General features: G+C 37.7%; 1 protein-coding gene across 1 annotated transcript in view; it reads right to left on the bottom strand.

Annotated features, from left to right (window-relative positions):
- Nucleotides 1–2,034: 2,034 nt before the first annotated feature.
- The window catches only part of LOC126188636 (multiple PDZ domain protein), a 1,242,986-nt gene continuing 1,221,722 nt past the window's right edge, over nt 2,035–23,298 (bottom strand). Inside the window, exon 24 of the mRNA XM_049930237.1 lies at nt 2,035–6,364. Coding sequence (XP_049786194.1) covers nt 6,076–6,364 — 289 coding nt within the window. The 3' untranslated portion in view covers nt 2,035–6,075. The remainder of the gene's footprint in view (nt 6,365–23,298) is intronic.

Here is a 23,298-nt window from a genome sequence, read left to right as displayed (position 1 = left end):
CCACATAACAGAACCATCCTCAAAAGAAAAGAAAAATGCTGCTGCACGAAGTGTCTCAACAATTTTCTTGTACAAGTTTACTACAAATTGCAAATGTTTTCAAGTACTCTGGTAAAGACAAATCTGCATTGTTGTCAGTGTAAATATCACAGAGTGTGGCTACAGGAAAGTATCTATGGGCAACAGACACTATTTTGTAGTTCAGTGATCCTGTGGCAACAAATAAACATAGTTACAGCTTGTCTTGTTGTATCTTAAAAAGGGTTTTAACCATGTGGTACATGGTTCAATTAGTGAGCTCTGTGAAAACAGAAGCTGACATTCATGTACCTTACCACAGTCTCAGATTCTGTAAGTGATCAAAAGGGATCTGTGCTGTTGCTGTGTGTTCCATCTTCATTATGGATAATGTCAAGAAAAATCTGAAGAGGCTATAACCTTAAGCACTTCTCAGGACCGCTACTGTCACATGGTGACATAACTCACATTATCTGCAAATTCAGATGCGGAATAGTCAACAACACACCAAACAATCTCAGTGTCATTCGTATAAATGGCATATGTGTAAAAAACAGCAGTATTTCATTGCTTCTATTTAACAATGACTATTGTCAGAGGCCTCAAACCCGATATAACAAACCATGTATTCTGTACGGAATAAATGCAAGACTAACTCAGATTCCACATATAACTCACAGTACGGTGCAGAATGCTGACTGGAGACAAAGAAGTACTTACAAAGATACTTCAATGGACCCTGGCAGTTCATAATCACATTACTAGTGAAGTTTTCAGGCAATATTATAACATAACTAGAATAACACTAGTCACAAAAAATATGACTGACAGTCATCTGCTCTGTTAGAGGTATGCAAAAAACTTAGTATGGCTTGTGGTAAAGGGAAGAAAGGAAGGAAAGAAGACTAGGTTTTAACATCTCATTAATGTCAAGGTCATTAGCTCACGATCAGAATGAACCATCCCAGTATTTGTATGAAGTGATTTACAGAAATCAAAGAAAACCTATATCTGGATGGCCAAACATGAATTTGAACTATCAACCTCTCAAATGCAAGTTGTTTGTAGCTTGTGGTCTAGTGGCTAGCATTGCTGCCTCTGGATCATGGGGTCCCGGGTACGATTCTGGGCTGGGTTGGGGATTTTCTCTGCCCGGGGGCTGAGTGTTTGTGTTGTCCTCATCATTTCATCATCATCATCATCATCATCATCATCATCATCATTCATGACAGTGGCTAGATTGGATTGCATAAAAATTGGATTACGTAAAAACTGGGACTTTGTATGCGTGCTGATAATCATGCAGTTTAGTGCCTCAAAATCCAGACATCATCATCATCATCACATCAAATGTGAATCTAGCATGCTCCAACTCACTTGGTGGTAAAAGGAAGACTGACAAGAGAATAACAGCAAAATGCCATGAGTACTGCTGGACATAAACTACCTTGACCAAATCCTTGACCAGATGAAAGGGGGATCAGAGTGAGGATAACAGACATAGCCTCATCATGGAGCAACTGAAAATAAAAAATGAAGACAAAGAAGTGAAGTAGAATGGAAAGCATATTTACTTGAACTACCATCAGAAACATTTTTTTAAGAGACAATCTGAAACAATCATTTGGATTTGCTATAAGAAGAAATGGAATTGTAATGAGTAACTGACTGACATTAACCAAAATTTTCCTCCAATTTGCTACTACCTAAATCCTCACTTCTTCATGAATGCAGTCAAAGGTCTATTTCACGTAATAAGCCACTCACATGAGATGTTAATCATGATGTGAAATCAGATCTAGTTCCAGATCCCTTCACACTGGAAGACTTCAGCAAAGAATCACACACGTAACTGTGCCGTGCCCCAAATATTATTGGCAATTACTGTGACTAGAACACAGCAGTTTATTTAGATCTTTTCATGTTTGTGAAAAAAAATGTAGCGCTAATACAAATACACAAAAAAGGTTAGACCAACAGGATCTTTGAAGGATAGGATGAAAAATAAACAACTACTTTTAAATAAAATTCATATTATTTCTATAGAACTCTAAAATACTTCACATTCTGGAAAATATTTCTAGTTCTGAAGTGATGACAACAGTATTCTTGACACTTGTTTATACTGACATGTCTTTTATATGGTTTCTCTTTCTTCTTATTAACGTAGTTAATATGAATGAAGTCCTTATGCTAGAGAGATACAGTTCATCGTATATCGACAACATTCAATTCCTGAACAATATATTTTCACCTACATCTAACAGCATATTTAACACTATTAAAATTTCATTTTTCTGGAAAAAAATGACTGTCTAGTGGCTTCACTTCCAATAAAGAACAAACTAATGCAGTGGCCTTAGCATTCTTCCACCATATAATTTTAAACAATAGCATTTATTCAGTAATCTGTCACATTCTATCAGTGAATTGTATCTTTTTTCTTTTATAAATGAATGTGATATTTTTGGTTAACATCATTATTATAAAATTGACACAATATATATAACATATACATGTAATATGAATACTGACCCCTGCATAAAAGTTTAAAAAAGCAAAATGCAGGATACATCACAATTTTCTAATGCAATATATGACCCAAAGCCCTGAAAACTAATTTGTATTATAATATTGTCTTTTGAAATTAGTCGATACTTATCAGTAAGAGGAAATGGAATATGTTGATCTGGTAAAACAAAAATGTCTGTTCTTATGTCTGAACACATGACAGAGCAGACGCAAAAATTTTCAAGAATTTTGATTATTTGCCTTTTAACCAAACACTCTGATGCAATATTTAATTACCATGCCATTGGTTTCTATATTTAAGATAGTTAAACAACATCATAAGTTTCATACATTTCATGATAAAACATTATTCATGACAAATATACTACTGATGATTTTAAGCTTTAATATCACAAAAGATTTGTTCACCTTGAACCAACCTATTTTTTTTCTTAAAAACAACACATACAACATTTTGGCATTAAACATACTATGCACAGAAACTGTAACCCAATTCTGAAAACCAAACCACTGCACAGTATCCCAATTGTTTAGGGCATGGCAAGAGTAACAGCTTCTGAAAGTAGTTCAGACAAGAGTGATGTAGTTTTGTAGATAGTATTCTCCATGAGCAACATTAGTGAAATTGTTTTGCAGCATCATTACACCACATTTTACTGTCTTCACACATTTCTGCTCTCATTACCCCTTCGCAACTAAACCAATATCCCTGTCATAGTTAAGGGTTTCTAGTGAAATCAAGAATTAAAATTTACTGATTCGCATTTTTAGTACTTGTTGTGGTACTCTGTATATATGTTTGCCAAAAATTTTAATATAAATTAAAATTCAAAACAGTTTTAAAGCCAAAACAGATAATACATGTCACTCACTCACTCACTTTGACATGATAAAGCTTTCTGTGCTCATAATTTTATAGAAGGAAGAATGCTATTCCTTTGATCTTACAAACATAATAATACCTACAACATATCCATATGTTTCTCATTTGTGTAATAAAATCAGTTATGATTTTCTCCACAGCACCTTTCCTATATTTATAGCAGAATTCTGCAATATATTTCTGTAAGCAGCAGCAGGCAGATAAGTTATGTATTTTCTTCAAGACACTGTGAAATGATGATCTTCATAGAGCTTTTTGCAGAAGCCTATATGAATACTTAATTTAGTATGCAAAATCAGTTTATTATCCACAGATAGTGCTTGCATCAGATGACAGTTAAAAAGTAAGCTCATTTTGTTCTTAGTATAATATTAACTATAAGACACCTGTGCAAGTCATCTCATCTCTGTACATTTCAATATTTTATTGCATTATACTTTTATACTGCTAGCCATCAGCATAAATTAGGTATATCTTGAAGCAAAGTACACTATTTTAATACCTTTATCAGATACATGAGAGGCAAAAAATTATATTTCTTAAATGTACCAATCTTAAACATGAGATAATTACAATGAAACAAACTAAAAATAAATTGCTATATTTTTATTACAATATTTACTGCCAAATATTTCAAAAATTCTTTTTATTCATTGTTAAAATCTTGCTGTAAAGTAAAAGATCCAAGAGTAACTGAAATTTTAAGTTAAGAAGTATTGTTAGCGCAATTGAGACTTTTAACAGCTATCATCATAACTGATTCTAGAAAGTGTCTTCCTTACTTCATTTCAGTAACATTTATCATATATGTAAAAACTATATATTATATGCAAAAGCTAAGGTTGCGCAGAACTATACATTATATCTAGAAAAATAAGCACTGATTAAGGCCGTACACATGAAATCACTGAAACATTCTGAAGTCACAGTACGAATGTTCACATGCAATCATGACATAAATTTTTGATCAAGCCAATATCTCCAATACGATAAAACACGATCATCAAATATAACAGATTCCGTCAACAGCACACAAAACCAATTTATATATTTACAACAATAGACTTAACATTCAGCACAACATTCCACAGATTAACAAAACTGCCAAAAGCATGAATCATGAGCATCATTTTTAACTCACATAGCTCTATTTTTGTTTTATCATAATTAATGTGATTTAATAAAATTACTGAAAACAATCCAATCCTTCATAAACATGTATCAAATATACATATTTCAAAAGGTACAACAGTTTTGAAATATTAAAATAACATATTCATTTGTGTATATTGAAATACTTCAGAAACATTTAAGATCATTTCTTGGAACGCCATGACACTTTGTGTGGTGGGGAGAGGCCATGTTATCAACACAACTTCTGCAGCTTTCCAGACAAATCAATTAACTGCACTATGTTACCAACATCAATTGTTGCAGATCCTGAATCTAAAATATTTTACGGTGATCTTTTGTCACATTTATAAAGTAATACTGCCCCAAAATGGATTGCTTGCTATCAGTAAGTATCAATTTGAAGATTCTAGCTAACAAGTCAGTTTTTCCATTATGCTGCACATTGTTTAGTATCCAGAAGCTACACTCACTCGGGACACAAAAATAGTTTCCAGTGTTTTAAATGATCAACATAGACAACTATTGAAAATCACACAGTAAAACAGTGGTCCCAATCAAACCCTGCCAAGGACCAGCAACAACAACCAAAATGTCTCACTTCCAGTTTCCACTGCATTATCTCATTAGTTTGAGTTTACGATGGAAGCCAGCTGCAGTTTATAAACTTCACTGTGTACAAACTAGCTGCAGATTTAACACGTTTGTGCTTTAGGATACTATAATATATTAAGTTCCAGTTATATTTCACAGTTTTTGTATTTACACTAGTGCTGCTGAACACAATGACCACTATTTATAAAGGTGCATAGCTGAAAAAAATAAAATTATAGAATTCACTCTGCCACAGTACAAAAATATCTTTTACACTTACCTTCAGTGATTCACATATTCCTACAGCCAGCCACTTTAAAACAGTTGCATCAAAGCAATGGACAATGTAACTCATGTACATAAAACTGTAGAGAGATTTGATACATGTTGTATGGTAGAAAGTTGCATCCAGTCTCTTTTCTACTTAATCTAAAGATGTCCACATTAATCAGAGGGTCACTATGTTCTGTACACAAAAGCATCATACCTCACACAGCTTCAGAAACATGAGAGAAAAAGGATTGGATTGAGTACAGATCACAGACTTACCTCCCTTCTCAAGAAGCACAAAAAGTCTGTTGGACCTACAAGCTAAGTTCAGCGTAAGTTATTCAGTTTTCGTAGAAACACTATACACTTTTCTCACACTCACTTTTCAAATCTAATAGTGATCAGTTCCCTACGAAATGTCTCTCACTAGCAAAAATCATAATATACTAATCTTCAAGCCAAAGGCATCACAACAAAGTTTTTGAGGTAAAAAAGGTATGAGACATTTAAGAATTTAACAGTAAAATAACACAGCCAGAAGAATTTATTTATGTGAAATAAGGCTCAGATATGATGATATTTGATGTTCAACTGTTCTATTACTAATAGAGCACTGAAAAGTCACCAACTGCACTCGAAATTACACTTCATGACTGTATTGTAAGAGTGACATTCCCATGGGCCTGTTTAAGCACGGCAACAGCTTGCTGATGTGTCAGCCCCTCTAGGCTCAGTCCATCCACAGCCAGGATCTGGTCTCCACGCCGCAGCTGTCCTCCTCGGGCTGCTGCACCCTTTTCAAACACTGTCTTCACATAAATTGGTAAGTTTCCATGTGGGCTGCAGTGTCCTCCAACTATGCTGAATCCCAAACCATCTGGACCTCTTTCCAAAATGACTGTTCTGGGCTGCAGATGAGTGCACTCTTCAATACTCCTGAAAATAAAGGATATTTCCCAATAAAAGATTAAAAGCTTCAATGGAATACACAACATGTAAAGCTACTTTAAGTAAACTTCATTAACCATGGAGAACAAGACCCTTATCTTTAAGAAGAGACACACCAAGAAATCAAAAATCATATTTTTTTGTAAACTGAATATTTGCTTTATGCGAAATTTTGTTAAAACTTGCGTGTCATGCCATCTTCATGTAAACAAAAAACACCAAAGACAAAATGAGATTACAGAGTACAAATACATTGAATATGAAGATTTAGATGCTGCTGTTATGGATGTTGAGCTGGTGCACCGCATGCAATTTTAGCTTCTGTGGAGAGTAGTGTGGTGCTGGCAAGGTAAGTGATACATGATGTTTACATCACTTTCTATCTAGCAGATTTAATGTTTAATGCAGAATGAGGTTTGAAGTCTATTTGTAAAACAAATGACAAGATCTTAATCAGGGGGTTAGAGTTTAATGCAACAGTGACAATGTAAACAGAAACCACTGACACAAACCACTAACTCTGTTACAGTAGAATTTGAGTAGGAATTAACCATATCCTTTTCATAGCGATTCGCTCGAAGTTATTTAGGAGAATCACAGAAAATTTGAATAACAATCATCAAATGGAAATTTTAACCATGATTTTCCCAAAAGTAAGTCCAATCCTTAACGATTGTGTCACCTCACTGGAGCTAGTGTTTGTGTAGGCATCAATTAATGGGAACGTGAAGACATGATTGGTGAATCATAGCAACAAAAAAGAACATGCCACTCTGTATAGCGGCTTGTGGAATATGTAGGTAGGTACAGATACATCCTGGCAAAAATTAAGCAAAGCCTTAGTGGTACTTCTAGGGTGACTGCAGCCCATGTTCCAGTTCTCTTACTCCCTAGAGCTATTTGATGGCATGATTAAAAACTCATCAGAAATCCCCTGTTAACTTGGACAAAGACATTTTACAGAATCAGAAAGAGATTTCAGACATTTTTTATGTTGTTGTGGTCATCAGTCCTGAGACTGGTTTGATGCAGCTCTCCATGCTACTCTATCCTGTGCAAGCTTCTTCATCTCCCAGTACCTACTGCAACCTACATCCTTCTGAATCTGCTTAGTGTATTCATCTCTTGGTCTCCCCCTACGATTTTTACCCTCCACGCTGCCCTCCAATATTAAATTTTTTATATGACTACATAAATTACAAGCTCAAGACTAATGACTGTAATACACTTTTTTGCAGAATAGCATCACTAATCAAAGTATTGTAAAGAAATTGTCCAGCATGTAACAGCCCTAAACCATTATCAGATAGTGAATGATCAAAGACTGTGATATGAGACAAAACTAAGACTTACAGCTAGAAAAAACAAATTTATGATGGAGGGAGTCATAAATGTACATCACTTGAGAAACAAGGAACTTATTGAATCTACGTTAGTACAAAAAATATAAATGCCAATACTAAAGTTGGGAAACAGAACTACGCAAGGACTCAGACAAGAAAGTTACATATCACCAAAGCTGTCTCCTTCTCCAGAGTTTTCAAAGAAGTTTTCAGAAGCTCAGGTTTGGAAAAGGATGAATAAAATGTGTTACTCAAACATATCTGAACAAACTTTGTTTTGCTGATGATGTACTGTTTGTCTCTATTGCAGATTCACTTCTGTAACAAATGGAACAACTTAAAAAGAAGCCTTGAAAACCAACTATAGAACAACTAAAATAATGTATAATGAAGGTGCAAATATATATGTTAACAATGAAATAATAGAACCAGTTAATGTTTTTTGCATTTAGAGCAGTTAAAGACAGCCCATGGCCATGACAAGAATGAACTGGAGTGAAAGGAAAATGGACAAAACACATAGTCAGGTGAATGTATCATAAGCGGCTCAACAAAGTTCTATACTAGATTAAAAGCAATAAAAAAAAGAGTGAGATAACAACTCAATGGAAAGCTTGTGAATCACATAAAAAATAGAATCAGCATGTTTGTGTATTGTTGGAGACTGTAATGCATGGAATGTCAAATTCAACAATGAATTTAAATTTGTGATGATGAAGATAATGGAAATACTGGCAATTTTGTAAAAATAGATTTATGACACATATAAAATTACAAGTTTGTTGTGTTTCTGGTTGCAGTTCTGGCTGGGTATCCTGGGTTGTGTAACCATGCCACGAGTGTAAATTTTGGCTGGGTAACTGTACCATGTCAGGTAACTCCATTAAGTTATAAATAAAACAGCTGTTCTCTAAAATTGTAACTGAGTCCCTCAATTTATTACAATGGAACCTACTTTAGTATCCACCAGTGGTTTGGATTCACTGCCCAGCCCGAAAATTGATATGGAGGAAAGGTCCGAGATACCCAGACTTCATGCCATGACTGCAGCATATCCCAAGGAGAGCACTGCCATAATAAGAGGCAAGTCATGTGGGTCTGTCCACTAATGCAAGAGTGTTAGTAAATATCACAGCCCCACACTTGTCCTTCAATCTCACTATTTCATTTAAGCTTTTGTTATGTGCCATTGATTAATAGAGTGATTGACCTTGCCTGTGTTCACTTTTTTTTTATTCAGATTGCTCCCTGAACTGTTTGTAAAAGCTTAGGATGACTTTTGCTATGCTCTGCACTTTGCTTCTGTCTAGCCATTCACTTCATGAATGCCATCATCATTGACCACAGGAAATGCTTATTTGTTCCAGCAGTCTCTGCATCACTGACAATGGAAGTGACCACAAACAGTGTTCTGTCAATGCAGACTAGGACAGAAAACACACAGCTTAATATTGAGACAGGGGCAAGTCATATAAGATCCTAAGAATGAGCCTAATGAGAACAAGGGATTGGGGCCCAAATCATTAAGTCATTAACCTCAAAATAAATTGCATTATTGAGCCAGAATAGTGTGTAATGGAAATCTAGGCACAAGATGGTATGTGTGCAGGACGAAGAGGGAGATATATTCAATCTGCCCATTGCAATGATAACTATGTAAGAGCAGCATAAAGTGTAACAAACAATAGTAATGTTTAGACATATGGGGGTGTTATCCGACAAGATCCCTTGAGAAACACTATGTTGGATCATAGTAATCTTATTTCCACTAGTCCACATGATGCAAGTAAATAAAAATTCATTCTATAATTAACAAGCACATTATTACTACCAAAGCAAACTGAAAATGATCTGAAGTTATTTAAACATCTGACAAGATATGTAGCAAAATGTGTTGTGGAGTATGGACCATACAGATATTGTGCTAAGAAATAGTGCAAGTAATCTTTGGACGTACTTTGGAAGAACCAAATAAATGACCCCCCCCCCCTCTCCCCTCACAGGTGAGAGTACTAAAATCGTAGTTAACTGCCAAAGCATTTACAGCAAAGTGTAAAGCATTCGTAAAAATCACTGAAGCTCACATAACACTAGGCACAGAAAGCTGGTTAAAACCCAAAGTCCTTCCATTGACCACTAGATTCACCTGATGTAACTGAAAACTTTAGAGATACCTCAGATCAGTAGCTTGTAAGTTCCCCAATTATACAGGGTGTTACAAAAAGGTACGGACAAACTTTCAGGAAACATTCCTCACACACAAATAAAGAAAAGATGTTATGTGGACATGTGTCTGCAAACGCTTAATTTCCATGTTAGAGCTCATTTTAGTTTCTTCCACCTACACTCAATGGAGCACGTTATCATGATTTCATACGGATACTCTACCCGTGCTGCTACAACATGTGCCTTTACAAGTACGACACAACATGTGGTTCATGCACGATGGAGCTCCTGCACATTTCAGTCGAAGTGTTCATACGCTTCTCAACAACAGATTCGGTGACCGAGGATTGGTAGAGGCGGACTAATTCCATGGCCTCCACGCTCTCCTAACCTCAACCCCTTGACTTTCATTTATGGGGGCATTTGAAAGCTCTTGTCTACGCAACCCCGGTACCAAATGTAGAGACTCTTCGTGCTCGTATTGTGGATGACTGTGATACAATACACCATTCTCCAGGGCTGCATCAGCGGATCAGGGTTTCCATGCGACAGAGGGTGGATGCATGTATCCTCGCTAATGGAGGACATTTTGAAAATTTCCTGTAACAAAGTGTTTGAAGTCGCGCTGGTACGTTCTGTTGGTGTGTGTTTCCATTCAATGATTAATGTGATTTGAAGAGAAGTAACAAAATGAGTTCTAACATGGAAAGTAAGTGTTTCCGGACACATGTCCACATAACATATTTTCTTTCTTTGTGTGTGAGGAATGTTTCCTGAAAGTTTGGCCATACCTTTTTGTAACACCCTGTATAGTGATCACCAGAAGAGACTTAAATCACCCAACAATTAACGGGGATGACTACAGTTTTGTTAGTTATGCATGCGACAAGACATCCTATGCAACATTACTAAATGCCTTCTCTGAAAAATTTCCAGAAAGGTCTGGTAAACCATTCATAATGGAAATATATTTGATCTAATGACAATAAATAGACTTGACCTCTATGAGGATGTTCACATTGAAAGCAGGATCAGTGAGCGTGAGGGAGTTGTAACAACAATGACTACCAAACTGCAATGGGCAACTCAAACAAGCAGAAAGATTTATCTGTTCAGTAAACTAGATAAAGAATCAGTAGTGTTATATCTCAATGAGGAGCTTGAAACTTGTAGCTCAGGACAGGAGCATGCACGGGAACTATGCATTAAGTTTAAAAGCATAGCTGACCATGCATTAGATACATATACATCCAGTAGAACAGTTCACAAACTACTTCATAATCAGCATAAAACAAAGCATGGGGCTACAGATAGAGAGATGCTGAATAAAACATGTTAAGCTCTCAGGAAAGCATGGTATTAAGCCTCCAATGACTAATGTAGCAAAATATTGTTGAATATCTTTCACAAAATCCAAAGAAATTCTGGTCATACATAAAGGTATGCTGTAGGCTATAAAGGTATGCAGTAGGCTACTTGAACAAAAAACTGTGGTGCCCAGTGATTGAAAAAATCCCCATCTACAGGAATGGTAGCAGAAGTGATCTGCAAAACTACCCTCCACTATCCTTGACATCCATTTGATGCAGAATTTTATAACATATTCTGAGCTCAAAAGTAATGTGGTGTCTCTAACAGAATGACCTCCTCCATGTCAACCAGCATGGATATACTGAAAGCCATAGATGAAGGCAGTCAGGTAGATGCAGTACTCCTCAATTTTTGAAAAAGCATTTGACTCACTACAAAATCATTATCAAAGTATGATTGTCTGAGGTATCAAGTGAAATTTGTGACTGGACTGAGGATTTTTTGGTAGGGAGGATGCAGCAAGTTCTCTTGGATGGAGAGTCATTGATAGATGTAGACGTAACTTCAGGTGTGTCCCAGGGAAGTGTATTGGTGCCCTTCCTCTTCATGTTGTACATTAATGACACTGCAGTCAATATTATTAGCAACCTCAGACTTTTTTGCAGATTACACTATTATCCACAATGAAGTACAGTCTGAAAGAACCTCTACCAGTATTCAGTCAGATCTCCACAAGATATCAAAGTGGTGCAATGATTGGCAACTTGCTTTAAATGTCCAAAAATCTAAACTTGTGCACCCCACAAAAGAAAAAAATTCAGCATCCTATGATTACAGTATTGATAGAGCACAGCTGAAATCAGTCAACTCATCTAGGTACATGCTTGTAATAATTTATAGGGATATGAAATGGAATGATCGCAAAGTCTCAATCATAGGGAAAGATGTGACAGACTCTGGTTCATTGGTAGAATATTCGGAAAATGCACACAAAATACTCATGCAACAGTGCTCAAGTGTGTGCAGGGGATACTGAAAGGACACCATAAAGGGGAGCACATACGGCCACAGGATTGTTCAACCTGTGGGAGAGTGTCACGAAGATGTTGAAAGAACTGAATCGGCAGACACTTAAATTTAAATGCAAACTATCCATTTAAAACCTACTTAGAAAGTTTCTAGAACTAACTTTAAATGATGGAACTAGGCCTATGTTGCACTCCCCTAAATATTGTTCCCATAGGGATTATGATGACAAGATCAGATTAATTACAGTCTGTATAAAGGCAATTAAGCTATCACTCTTCCCATGCTCCATTTGTGACTGGAATGGAAAAAAATCCTAATAACTGGGACATACCCTCTGCCCTGAACTTCACAGTGGTTTGCATAGTATAGGTGTAGTCATGCATGTAGAGCACTAACACAATCACTGACTTCAAGAGAGGAACCAAGTTAACAGTTATCAAAACTGGAAACATCACCAGAAGGACATTTCCATGAAACCTGACTCAGACAAGTGAAGCACAGGTTACCTTAGGACTATAAATAATATCAAAGCTGGAAGATCTGAAAACTATGGATGTGGAGTATCAACACATCATCATCATCATCATTTAAGACTGATTATGCCTTTCAGCGTTCAGTCTGGAGCGTAGCCCCCCTTATACAGTTCCTCCATGATCCCCTATTCAGTGCTAACATTGGTGTCTCTTCTGATGTTAAACCTATTACTTCAAAATCATTCTTAACCGAATCCAGGTACCTTCTCCTCGGTCTGCCCCGACTCCTCCTGACCCTCTACTGCTGAATCCATGAGTCTCTTGGGTAACCTTGCTTCTCCCATGCGTGTAACATGACCCACCATCTAAGCCTGTTCGCCCTGACTGCTACATCTATAGAGTTCATTCCCAGTTTTTCTTTGATTTCCTCATTGTGGACACCCTCCTGCCATTGTTCCCATCTACTAATACCTGCAATCATCCTAGCTACTTTCATATCCGTAACCTCAACCTTGTTGATAAGGTAACCTGAATCCACCCAGCTTTCGCTCCCATACAACAAAGTTGGTCGAAAGATTGAACGGTGAACAGATAACTTAGTCTTGGTACTGACTTCCTTCTTGCAGAAAAGAGTAGATCGTAGCTGAGCGCTCACTGCATTAGCTTTGCTACACCTCGCTTCCAGTTCTTTCACTATGTTGCCATCCTGTGAGAATATGCATCCTAAGTACTTGAAAGCGTCCACCTGTTCTAACTTTGTTCCTCCTATTTGGCACTCAATCCGTTTATATTTCTTTCCCACTGACATTACTTTCGTTTTGGAGATGCTAATCTTCATACCATAGTCCTTACATTTCTGATCTAGCTCTGAAATATTACTTTGCAAACTTTCAATCGAATCTGCCATCACAACTAAGTCATCCGCATATGCAAGACTGCTTATTTGATGATGCTGGCAACAATCAACACATCAATACATAGTAAATTTCCATGTGACCAGACAAAGTGCAGGTCATTCCTGTGTATAAAAGGAGTAATAAATCAGATGCACAGATGTACATGCTAGTATTGTTGTCATCTATCGGCTGAAGGACTGAGAATGTATTCTAAAGTCTAAAACTATGAAGGCAAATAAATTTCTTTAAAATAATCTCCATGGACTGAGAAAAAAAAATGCTTGAAACCAAGTTTGCTGTATTAATACAAGACATCTTGCAGACAAGAAGTGAAAAGGTGGGCTCCATATTCCTAGACTTCCGAAAGGTGTTCAACACTCTACCACAAAGACTATTGTTAACCAACATACATTCAGGTGGAGTGGCTTTGTAAATATGTGAATGACATGGGGAACATTTGACTGGGAAAAGAAAAAAAAAAACATTATGTTACACTGGATGGCAAATGTTCCACAGAAATGAAAATAACTTTGGATGGACCCTGAGGAAGTGTAACAGGACCACTAAAGTTTTCAATATAAACTGACAATTTATCAGATACAAATTGACAATTTATCAGATACAAATTGACAATTTATCAGATACAAATTGACAGTTTATCAGACAAAATCGATAGCACTGTAAGATTGTTTGCTGACAATGTTGTTCTGCACAGGGAAGTAGATTAATTGGACAATTTAGTGTTGTGAATTACAGTCTTTAAATGTGAATAAATGTACAATAATGCCTGTAACAGAGAGAAAGAACTCAATAGTACCTGATTACAAAATTAGTGGTCAACATCTTGAGCACGTCACATCAAACAAGTATTTGGAGGCAATACTAAAATACAACATGAAATGGAAGATTGGATTTGTTGGAAGGATTCTGGGAAAATGCAAATCATTTGTAAAGGAAACTGCATACAAAACACTAGTGTGACCAGTTCTACAGTATTATTCCAGTGTTTGGAGACCTCATCAAGTAGGCAAAACAATAGAAATTGCAAATTCAGGCACATTCAGCTCGAATCATAACAGGTAAATGTATTTCATACAAAAGTTAACAGAAATGCTCAGGGAACTTAAATGAGAATCCTCAAAAGAAAGACAACAAAGTTATTGTTGGGTAAATTTAGAGAACCTGTATTTGAAGAAGACTGTGCAGAAATTGTGCTGCCACCAACATATATCTTGCACAGGGATTATGAGAATAAGATAAGAGGGATTAAGGTACATAGACAGTCATTTTTCCCTGTATCAATATCTGAAGACAGGAGAAAGAAAATCAATAATAATGTTATGCTACACCTTGTGCCATGCACTATGCAGTGTGTTTTAGAGCGTGTAAGTAGATCTAGAAATTGAAACATACGTAACATTATATGGTCTGCTGCAAACTATATAGAAAAGTGTGCAGAGTTAACTACAATAAAAGAAAAATTTGGGGGAGGGGGATGGCTGTCTGGTACTAGAAGACAACCAGGTTCACACTCGAGCATATATTTCGTGAAAACCAGCTGTGTCCAGTATTACCACATTTCAAGTACAAGCAATATTTTTCACTGCAGCATTGGAAAATCTGATTTAGATTGTCTTGTATAAGAAAAAGAATTTTAGATATGACTACAGGCACTACAAGAGCTCTTTTTTAAACTGAAGAAGTGCGATGTTAACTGATCTGAGTGTAATGTCACACAGCAACACATTTCACGGCACATTACCAACACTCAAAATTCACTCATACCAGTTATCAATGCAAAGGTTATTTTGGTAAAAACACGGATTTATGAGGTGTGGTGCTAAGCACATCTAAATCACGACATTACCATATGTGGTGCTAAGCACATCTAAATCAAGACATTACCATATGCACACACAAGTTATCTGATATGAATCTATTATTATGTGAACAGTATGTAAATTATTCAGGGACTATGGCACAAAATACTGAAAAATTCTTGTAAAATACTGAATGAAACTGTGTGTTCAGCTAGGCTTGTTTCCACAGATGTGATTTATCAACAGCTGTGCCATCACATGTTCACATAAATCTATGGTCGCTTATGTGCTGTTTGTCTGTGACATAAAGGTCAGAGCTGTGTAGCTAACTTGCTTAGTATAACTATGGCGGAGGAGTTTGTCTCCATAGTTTTTGTGAATTTTGAGAATGCATTCCGTAACATTTTATATTGTGACAGGAAGCACATACTACTGACGTCCTTTGAATATGACCATGTTGTTGTTATTGTGGTCTTCAGTCCTGAGACTGGTTTGATGCAGCTCTCCATGCTACTCAATCCTGTGCAAGCTTCTTCATCTCCCAGTACCTACTGCAACCTACATCCTTCTGAATCTGCTTAGTGTATTCACCTCTTGGTCTCCCCCTACGATTTTTACCCTCCACGCTGCCCTCCAATACTAAATTGGTGATCCCTTGATGCCTCAGAACATGTAGTACCAACCGATCCCTTCTTCTGGTCAAGTTGTGCCACAAACTTCTCTTCTCCCCAATCCTATTCAATACTTCCTCATTAGTTATGTGATCTACCCATCTAATCTTCAGCATTCTTCTGTAGCACCACATTTCGAAAGCTTCTATTCTCTTCTTGTCCAAACTATTTATCGTCCATGTTTCACATCCATACATGGCTACACTCCATACAAATACTTTCAGAAATGACTTCCTGACACTTAAATCTATACTCGATGTTAACAAATTTCTCTTCTTCAGAAACGCTTTCCTTGCCATTGCCAGTTAAAACATTTTATATCCTCTCTACTTCGACCATCATCAGTTATTTTGCTCCCCAAATAGCAAAACTCCTTTACTACTTTAAGTGTCTCATTTCCTAATCTAATACCCTCAACATCACCCGACTTAATTCGACTACATTCCATTATCCTCGTTTTGCTTTTGTTGATGTTCATCTTATATCCTCCCTTCAAGACACCATCCATTCCGTTCAACTGCTCTTCCAAGTCCTCTGCTGTGTCTGACAGAATTACAATGTCATCGGTGAACCTCAAAGTTTTTACTTCTTCTCCATGAATTTTAACACCTACTCCGAATTTTTCTTTTGTTTCCTTTACTGCTTGCTCAATATACAGATTGAATAACAGGCTGCAACCCTGTCTTACTCCCTTCCCAACCACTGCTCCCCTTTCATGTCCCTCGACTCTTATAACTGCCATCTCGTTTCTGTACAAATTGTAAATAGCCTTTCGTCCCTGTATTTTACCCCTGCCACCTTTAGAATTTGAAAGAGAGTACTCCAGTCAACATTGTCAAAAGCTTTCTCTAAGTCTACAAATGCTAGAAACATAGGTTTGCCTTTCCTTAATCTTTCTTCTAAGATAAGTCGTAAGGTCAGTATTGCCTCACGTGTTCCAGTATTTCTACGGAATCCAAACTGATCTTCCCCGAGGTTGGCTTCTACTAGTTTTTCCATTCGTCTGTAAAGAATTCGTGTTAGTATTTTGCAGCTGTGGCTTATTAAACTGATTGTTCAGTAATTTTCACATCTGTCAACACCTGCTTTCTTTGGGATTGGAATTATTAAATTCTTCTTGAAGTCTGAGGGTATTTTGCCTGTTTCATACATCTTTCTCACCAGATGGTAGAGTTTTGTCAGGACTGGCTCTCCCAAGGCCGTCAGTAGTTCCAATGGAATGTTGTCTACTCCGGGGGCCTTGTTTCAACTCAGGTCTTTCAGTGCTCTGTCAAGCTCTTCACGCAGTATCGTATCTCCCATTTCGTCTTCATCTACATCCTCTTCCATTTCCATAATATTGTCCTCAAGTACATCGCCCTTGTACAAACCCTCTATATACTCCTTCCACCTTTCTGCTTTCCCTTCTTTGCTAAGAACTGGGTTTCCATCTGAGCTCTTGATGTTCATACAAGTGGTTCTCTTATCTCCAAAGGTCTCTTTAATTTTCCTGTAGGCAGTATCTATCTTACCCCTAGTGAGACCAGTCTCTACATCCTTACATTTGTCCTCTAGCCATCCCTGCTTAGCCATTTTGCACTTCCTGTCGATCTCATTTTTGAGACGTTTGTAATCCTTTTTGCCTGCTTCATTTACTGCATTTTTATATTTTCTCCTTTCATCAATTAAATTCAATATTTCTTCTGTTGCCCAAGGATTTCTACTAGCCCTTGTCTTTTTACCTACTTGATCCTCTGCTGCCTTCAATACTTCATCCCTCAAAGCTACCCATTCTTCTTCTACTGTATTTCTTTCCCCCATTCCTGTCAATTGTTACCTTATGCTCTCCCTGAAACTCTGTACAACCTCTGGTTCTTTCAGTTTATCCAGGTCCCATCTCCTTAAATTCCCACCTTTTTGCAGTTTCTTCAATTTTAATCTACAGGTCATAACCAATAGATTGTGGTCAGAGTCCAAATCTGCCCCTGGAAATGTCTTATAATTTAAAACCTGGTTCCTAAATCTCTGTCTTACCATTATATAATCTATCTGATACCTTTTAGTATCTCCAGGGTTCTTCCATGTATACAGCCTTCTATCATGATTCTTAAACCAAGTGTTGCTATGATTAAGTTGTGCTCTGTGCAAAATTCTACCAGGCAGCTTCCTCTTTCATTTCTTAGCCCCAATCCATATTCACCTACTACGTTTCCTTCTCTCCCTTTTCCTACACTCGAATTCTAGTCACTCATGACTATTAAATTTTCGTCTCCCTTCACTATCTGAATAATTTCTTTTATTTCATCATACATGTCTTCAATTTCTTCATCATCTGCAGAGCTAGTTGGCATATAAACTTGTACTACTGTAGTAGGTGTGGGCTTCGTATCTATCTTGGCCACAATAATGCGTTCACTATGCAGTTTGTAGTAGCTTACCCGCATTCCTATTTTCCTATTCATTATTAAACCTACTCCTGCATTACCCCTATTTGACTTTGTGTTTATAACCCTGTGGTCACCTGAGCAGAAGTCTTGTTCCTCCTGCCACCGAACTTCACTAATTCCCACTATATCTAACTTTAACCTATCCATTTCCCTTTTTAAATTTTCTAACCTACCTGCCCGATTAAGGTATCTGACATTCCATGCTCCGATTTGCAGAATGCCAGTTTTCTTTCTCCTGATAACGACGTCCTCCTAAGTAGTCCCCGCCCAGAGATCCGAATGGGGGACTATTTTACCTCCAGAATATTTTACCCAAGAGGACGCCATCATCATTTAATCATACAGTAAAGCTGCATGACCATATAAAACAGTAATTAGATCTTCTTCCCTGACACAATATGTACCTATTTGGTACTTGGAATGGTAGTTTTGATTTGTGCACACAGTTTCCTAAGGTTACTCACCATCTTGACAAACAAATGAGAATTTTTGTGCCATCCTCCATGCAGTTCATCCAACAACATTTTATATTCCTTTCCTCTTTCTTCCCCTTTGGGTGATTACTGGTACATGACCATACCCAGTTAACTTATGTGGGAGTTAAGCTCTGAACTGAGTAAGGGCTGGACTTAGCACAACATGAAAGACTGGAGTAGAGTCCTCAACCTCGAAATTGCGTGTCCCAAGGCTGATAGGAAATGCTTTTATAGATATACAGAACAGGTGTGAACACGGTTAGCCAAATAAGCACGCATGGCTGAACTAAAGCAGAAACGACATCGGTGAATGGTTTGACTGCGGAAAAGTAATATGCCCTACAGCAGAGAGGACAGAAGAAGCAGCTCTACAGCTTACAAGTTGGCAAGAAATGACAGTTTCAGAATATTGTTGCCAACTAGCCTGCCCACAACTGAACAAAGATGTCCCAGGAAAAAGAAAACTTGGTGCTCTCCATCAGAGGATCGTAAGTGAATTTCAGCTGAACCACGGTACATTATCGAAACGGAATACAAGGGAAATTATGAATGTTGTTGAGACAAAAGGAGCCAATCTTGCCTCAGAACACTTCCTGATCTGCATAAAGGTAAGACATCTTCTATTAAACAAGGAAAACTGCCTCAAAAAGAACCCTGAAAAGTAAACAATGGAAATTCCCAGTAGGAATACCAACAAACTACGAAAAGACAGATTGCTACTTACCGTAAAGAAGACACATCAAGCTGCACAGAGGCACAATTAAAATAGCTTTCAGCCACAGATTTTGTCAGTAAATCACACACACACACACACACACACACACACACACACACACACACAAACACTCAAGTGCACACGACTGACGACTCCAGCATCTCGGGCCGGAATGCAACATCAAGTGGGATGCAAGCAGCCATCTGGAGGGGGCGGGGAAGGGGAAGTGGAGGGGATACTCATGTAAGTGTGGGGACAAAGATGAATGCTGTCTGACAGTGTGTGCAGGGACTAGACTGCCAAGAGGATGTTGTGGGGCAGAGAGGTAGGGAAAAAAGAAGCGAAAAAGGAGAGAAGTGGGGAAAGATGGGTGGATGAATTGGCAGGCTGCAAATAAACAGTTTGGGATATGAGAATGGGGAGGAGATGATAGGATAAAGGGGGTGGAAACTCTTGAGTGGAGGGTGTGGGGACAGCGTTCGTCTCTCTCACCACCCGTACACTACTATCCCTTCCTTGCCCTTCCCCAAACCCTCCAGGTCGCTGCTTATATCCTGTGTGATGTTGCATTTCGGCCCGAGATGCTGGAGTTGGTGTTCATGTGTGCATGAGGTGCGCTTGCTTGTGTGTGTGTGTGTGTGTGTGTGTGTGTGTGTGTGTGCGTGTGTGTGTGTGTGTGTGCCTCTTTTACTGACAAAGGCTGTGGCCAAAAGCTCTGTGTGTCTTTTAACTGTGCCTGTCTGCAACTTGACGTGTCTTTGTTACAGTAAGTAGCAATCTGTCATTTCCTACATTGTTAAAGCAAAAGTAGCTAATTTACGAGAGCTGTTACAGCACAGAAAAACAAGAGATTTGGCAGGACACAAAAAAATGGCACATACTTCATTCACAGTATGTGCCATATCTTTTTGGATGTCCTGCCAGATCTCTTGTTTTTCTGTGGTGTAACAGCTCTTGTAAATTAGCTATTTTTCCTTTATCAGTGTGTGAATGAAGTAGCATTCTTACAGTGGTGGTGTAAACATGCATGGTGTACTGAGGACTGTGATAAGGCAGTCAACCAAAGAGCAATGGCCTATAGGACATGATTTGCTGACAAAACAATACAAAATAAGCCCTCTGAGTACAAAGAAGTGCAGAAGCTGACAGCAAAAACCATCTGTAAAGCCAAAAGAGCCAAAGCCACAAAACAGATCAAGAGTTTTGAATTATAATTCAAAAGAAACACTTGCAGAAACTTTTAGGGGACATTTGAGCAGCATGTAAATGGCTGTCAACCACAGTTTGAACTTCAAGAGAGACAGTGGAAATCTGGCAATGAACAATTAAAAAAAAACTGAGAGATCATAATCAAGTACTTTTCAACACTGCTTAACTGTGAAGAACTCAGGGGAAAATGGCCAGGAATAATTTTACAGCAAGTAAACAACAATTCGACTCCTCCCCACAAACTGCAGAAGACTGTCACAATACTGAACAACAACAAAGCCTCTCGGGAAGACTCGATCACAGTGGAAATGTTGAAAAAGTAAGTAGGTTAATACCCCAAGTCAAGAGACGGAAAAGATCTGGGAATTATGGAATAATACCTGGTGAATGGGAAACAGCACTGATTCACCCTCTATACAAAAAGAGGGCGGCAGAATGGAGCTCAACAATTATCATAATATCTCCGCCATACCTCAAACTTACATGGTACTCTACAAAGCACTGCATTTCAGGCTGGTTTAGGAAGCAGATCACCAACTTGGTCAATAGCAAGGTGAATTCAAGAGAGGGAGATCGTGCATCACACAGACTTGAAGCCTGAAAAGAGTATTGGAAATCTGCATCTTGAAGGATCTGGTAGTTGTCTTTGTCAATTTTAAGTAAGCCTATGACTCGGTATTGTTTCACATCTTGATAGAATCTTGAGTGGACTCTAAAACAGTGGGTATTATCAAGCAAACTCTAACACAGACACATTCAAAGATACAATTCATGGAAGAACTCTCCAAACAGTTTTTATTTAAAGATGGAGTCCGACAGGGAGACACACTGTTCCAGTTCGCTTCAATAGAATGTTAGAGGTCATCATCTGAGAATGGGAAAATGAATAAGCTGTGAAGGGCTCAAGCTTCACATCAGTACAGATCACTGATCAGTAACTTTAAGGGCTTCAAAATTAGCAACAGTGGCTGGACAGAAGGGAGAAGGCAGGTGGCCAGAGAAAGAATGCAAAAAAAGGCTTCCAGGAACGCCTTGTAGTTACTTGACATGGTCTCTAATGGTCCTGAACAACAGTAAAAAATTACTGGAATATGGATTAGGTTCAGAAATGCAATTTAAATACATCTTTCAGAAATCTACAAATAGAAAATCAGGTTGTTCTCTTATGTTCATTGTTTGCAAAATATTTTGATTGAAGAATTTTGTGCATGTGCTCTCTTATGCATCTTATAAATGTGTTCAGTCTGCACCTTCTTGCCAGCTTTTTATGACTGCTTTCTGTTTCTGTGAAATATGACTGCAATAGGACCACCACTGTCTTCATGTCATGCTGTAATCAACTTTAAACTTAAGAGGAATTTATACAAATGATGACAATCTGGTTGGCTTACAGAAGACAATCACTAAAATGCTGAACAACTTGAATTAGCAGCTGCCTGAAGACTATTGCCAATTATTCTGAAAAATTCTAATTACAAACTTTAAAGAACCATTATAAAGTGAGCAATATTAGAAAATACCACAACATCCTACATACTGCTCCTATAAGGACCATAATGACAAAATTAGACTAATTACTAAGCACATAGTTACATTTAAGCAGTCATTCTTCCAGTGTTCCATACGTCAATGAAATAAGAATAAATCTTATTATTTGGTGCAATGGGAAATATCCTCTGGCACGTACTTCACAGTGGTTTGCAGAGTACGTACGTAGATTAGAATTCTGTTATAGCTGGGTGTATTACTTATTTTCTTTTGTTTCAATCGATTTTCAGTACCGGCAGTCTTCCTTTTTTTCCATCAACTTAAGATTTGTGCATCCATCAAACAATAGTGATGCAGTACGGTTCTCCTACTTTAATGTCGGCATCTACAGTCATACCTACATCTACATCTGTACTCCACAAGACACTTTACAGTGTGTGGCAGAGAGCACTCCATATACTACTGTCATTTCCCCTTTTTCCTGTTGCTGAAGGTTTGTGGGAAGAACAATTGCTAGTAGCGCTCTTTGTGAGCTCAAAGCTCTCTGATCTTACCTTCATGGTCTTTTATGGGATATATGTATGAGGAAGCAAAATATTGTTTGACTATTCTTGAAAAGCACGTTCTCGGAATTTTAAAACACCTCCTCTTACAGTTCTGCCACTAGAATTGGCTGAGCATCTCTGTGACTCCTTCACACTTACTAAATGAATCTGTAATGAAATGACTTTCTCTTCTTTGGATCTTCTCTGTTTTTTCTGTCAATCCTATCTGGTATGCATCACTGACTAATTAGCACTATTCAAGTACTGGTCAAATGAGAGTTTTGTAAGCTATCTCCTTTGTGGGTGGACTACATTTCCTAAGGATTCTTCCAGTAAACCTGACTCTGGCATCTG

This window comes from Schistocerca cancellata, chromosome 5 (assembly GCF_023864275.1).
Source record: "Schistocerca cancellata isolate TAMUIC-IGC-003103 chromosome 5, iqSchCanc2.1, whole genome shotgun sequence".
NCBI classification, from domain to species: Eukaryota; Metazoa; Arthropoda; class Insecta; order Orthoptera; family Acrididae; genus Schistocerca; species Schistocerca cancellata.
The sequence above is the reverse complement of the archived record's forward strand: the minus strand, read 5'-3'. Positions and strand labels throughout refer to the sequence as shown.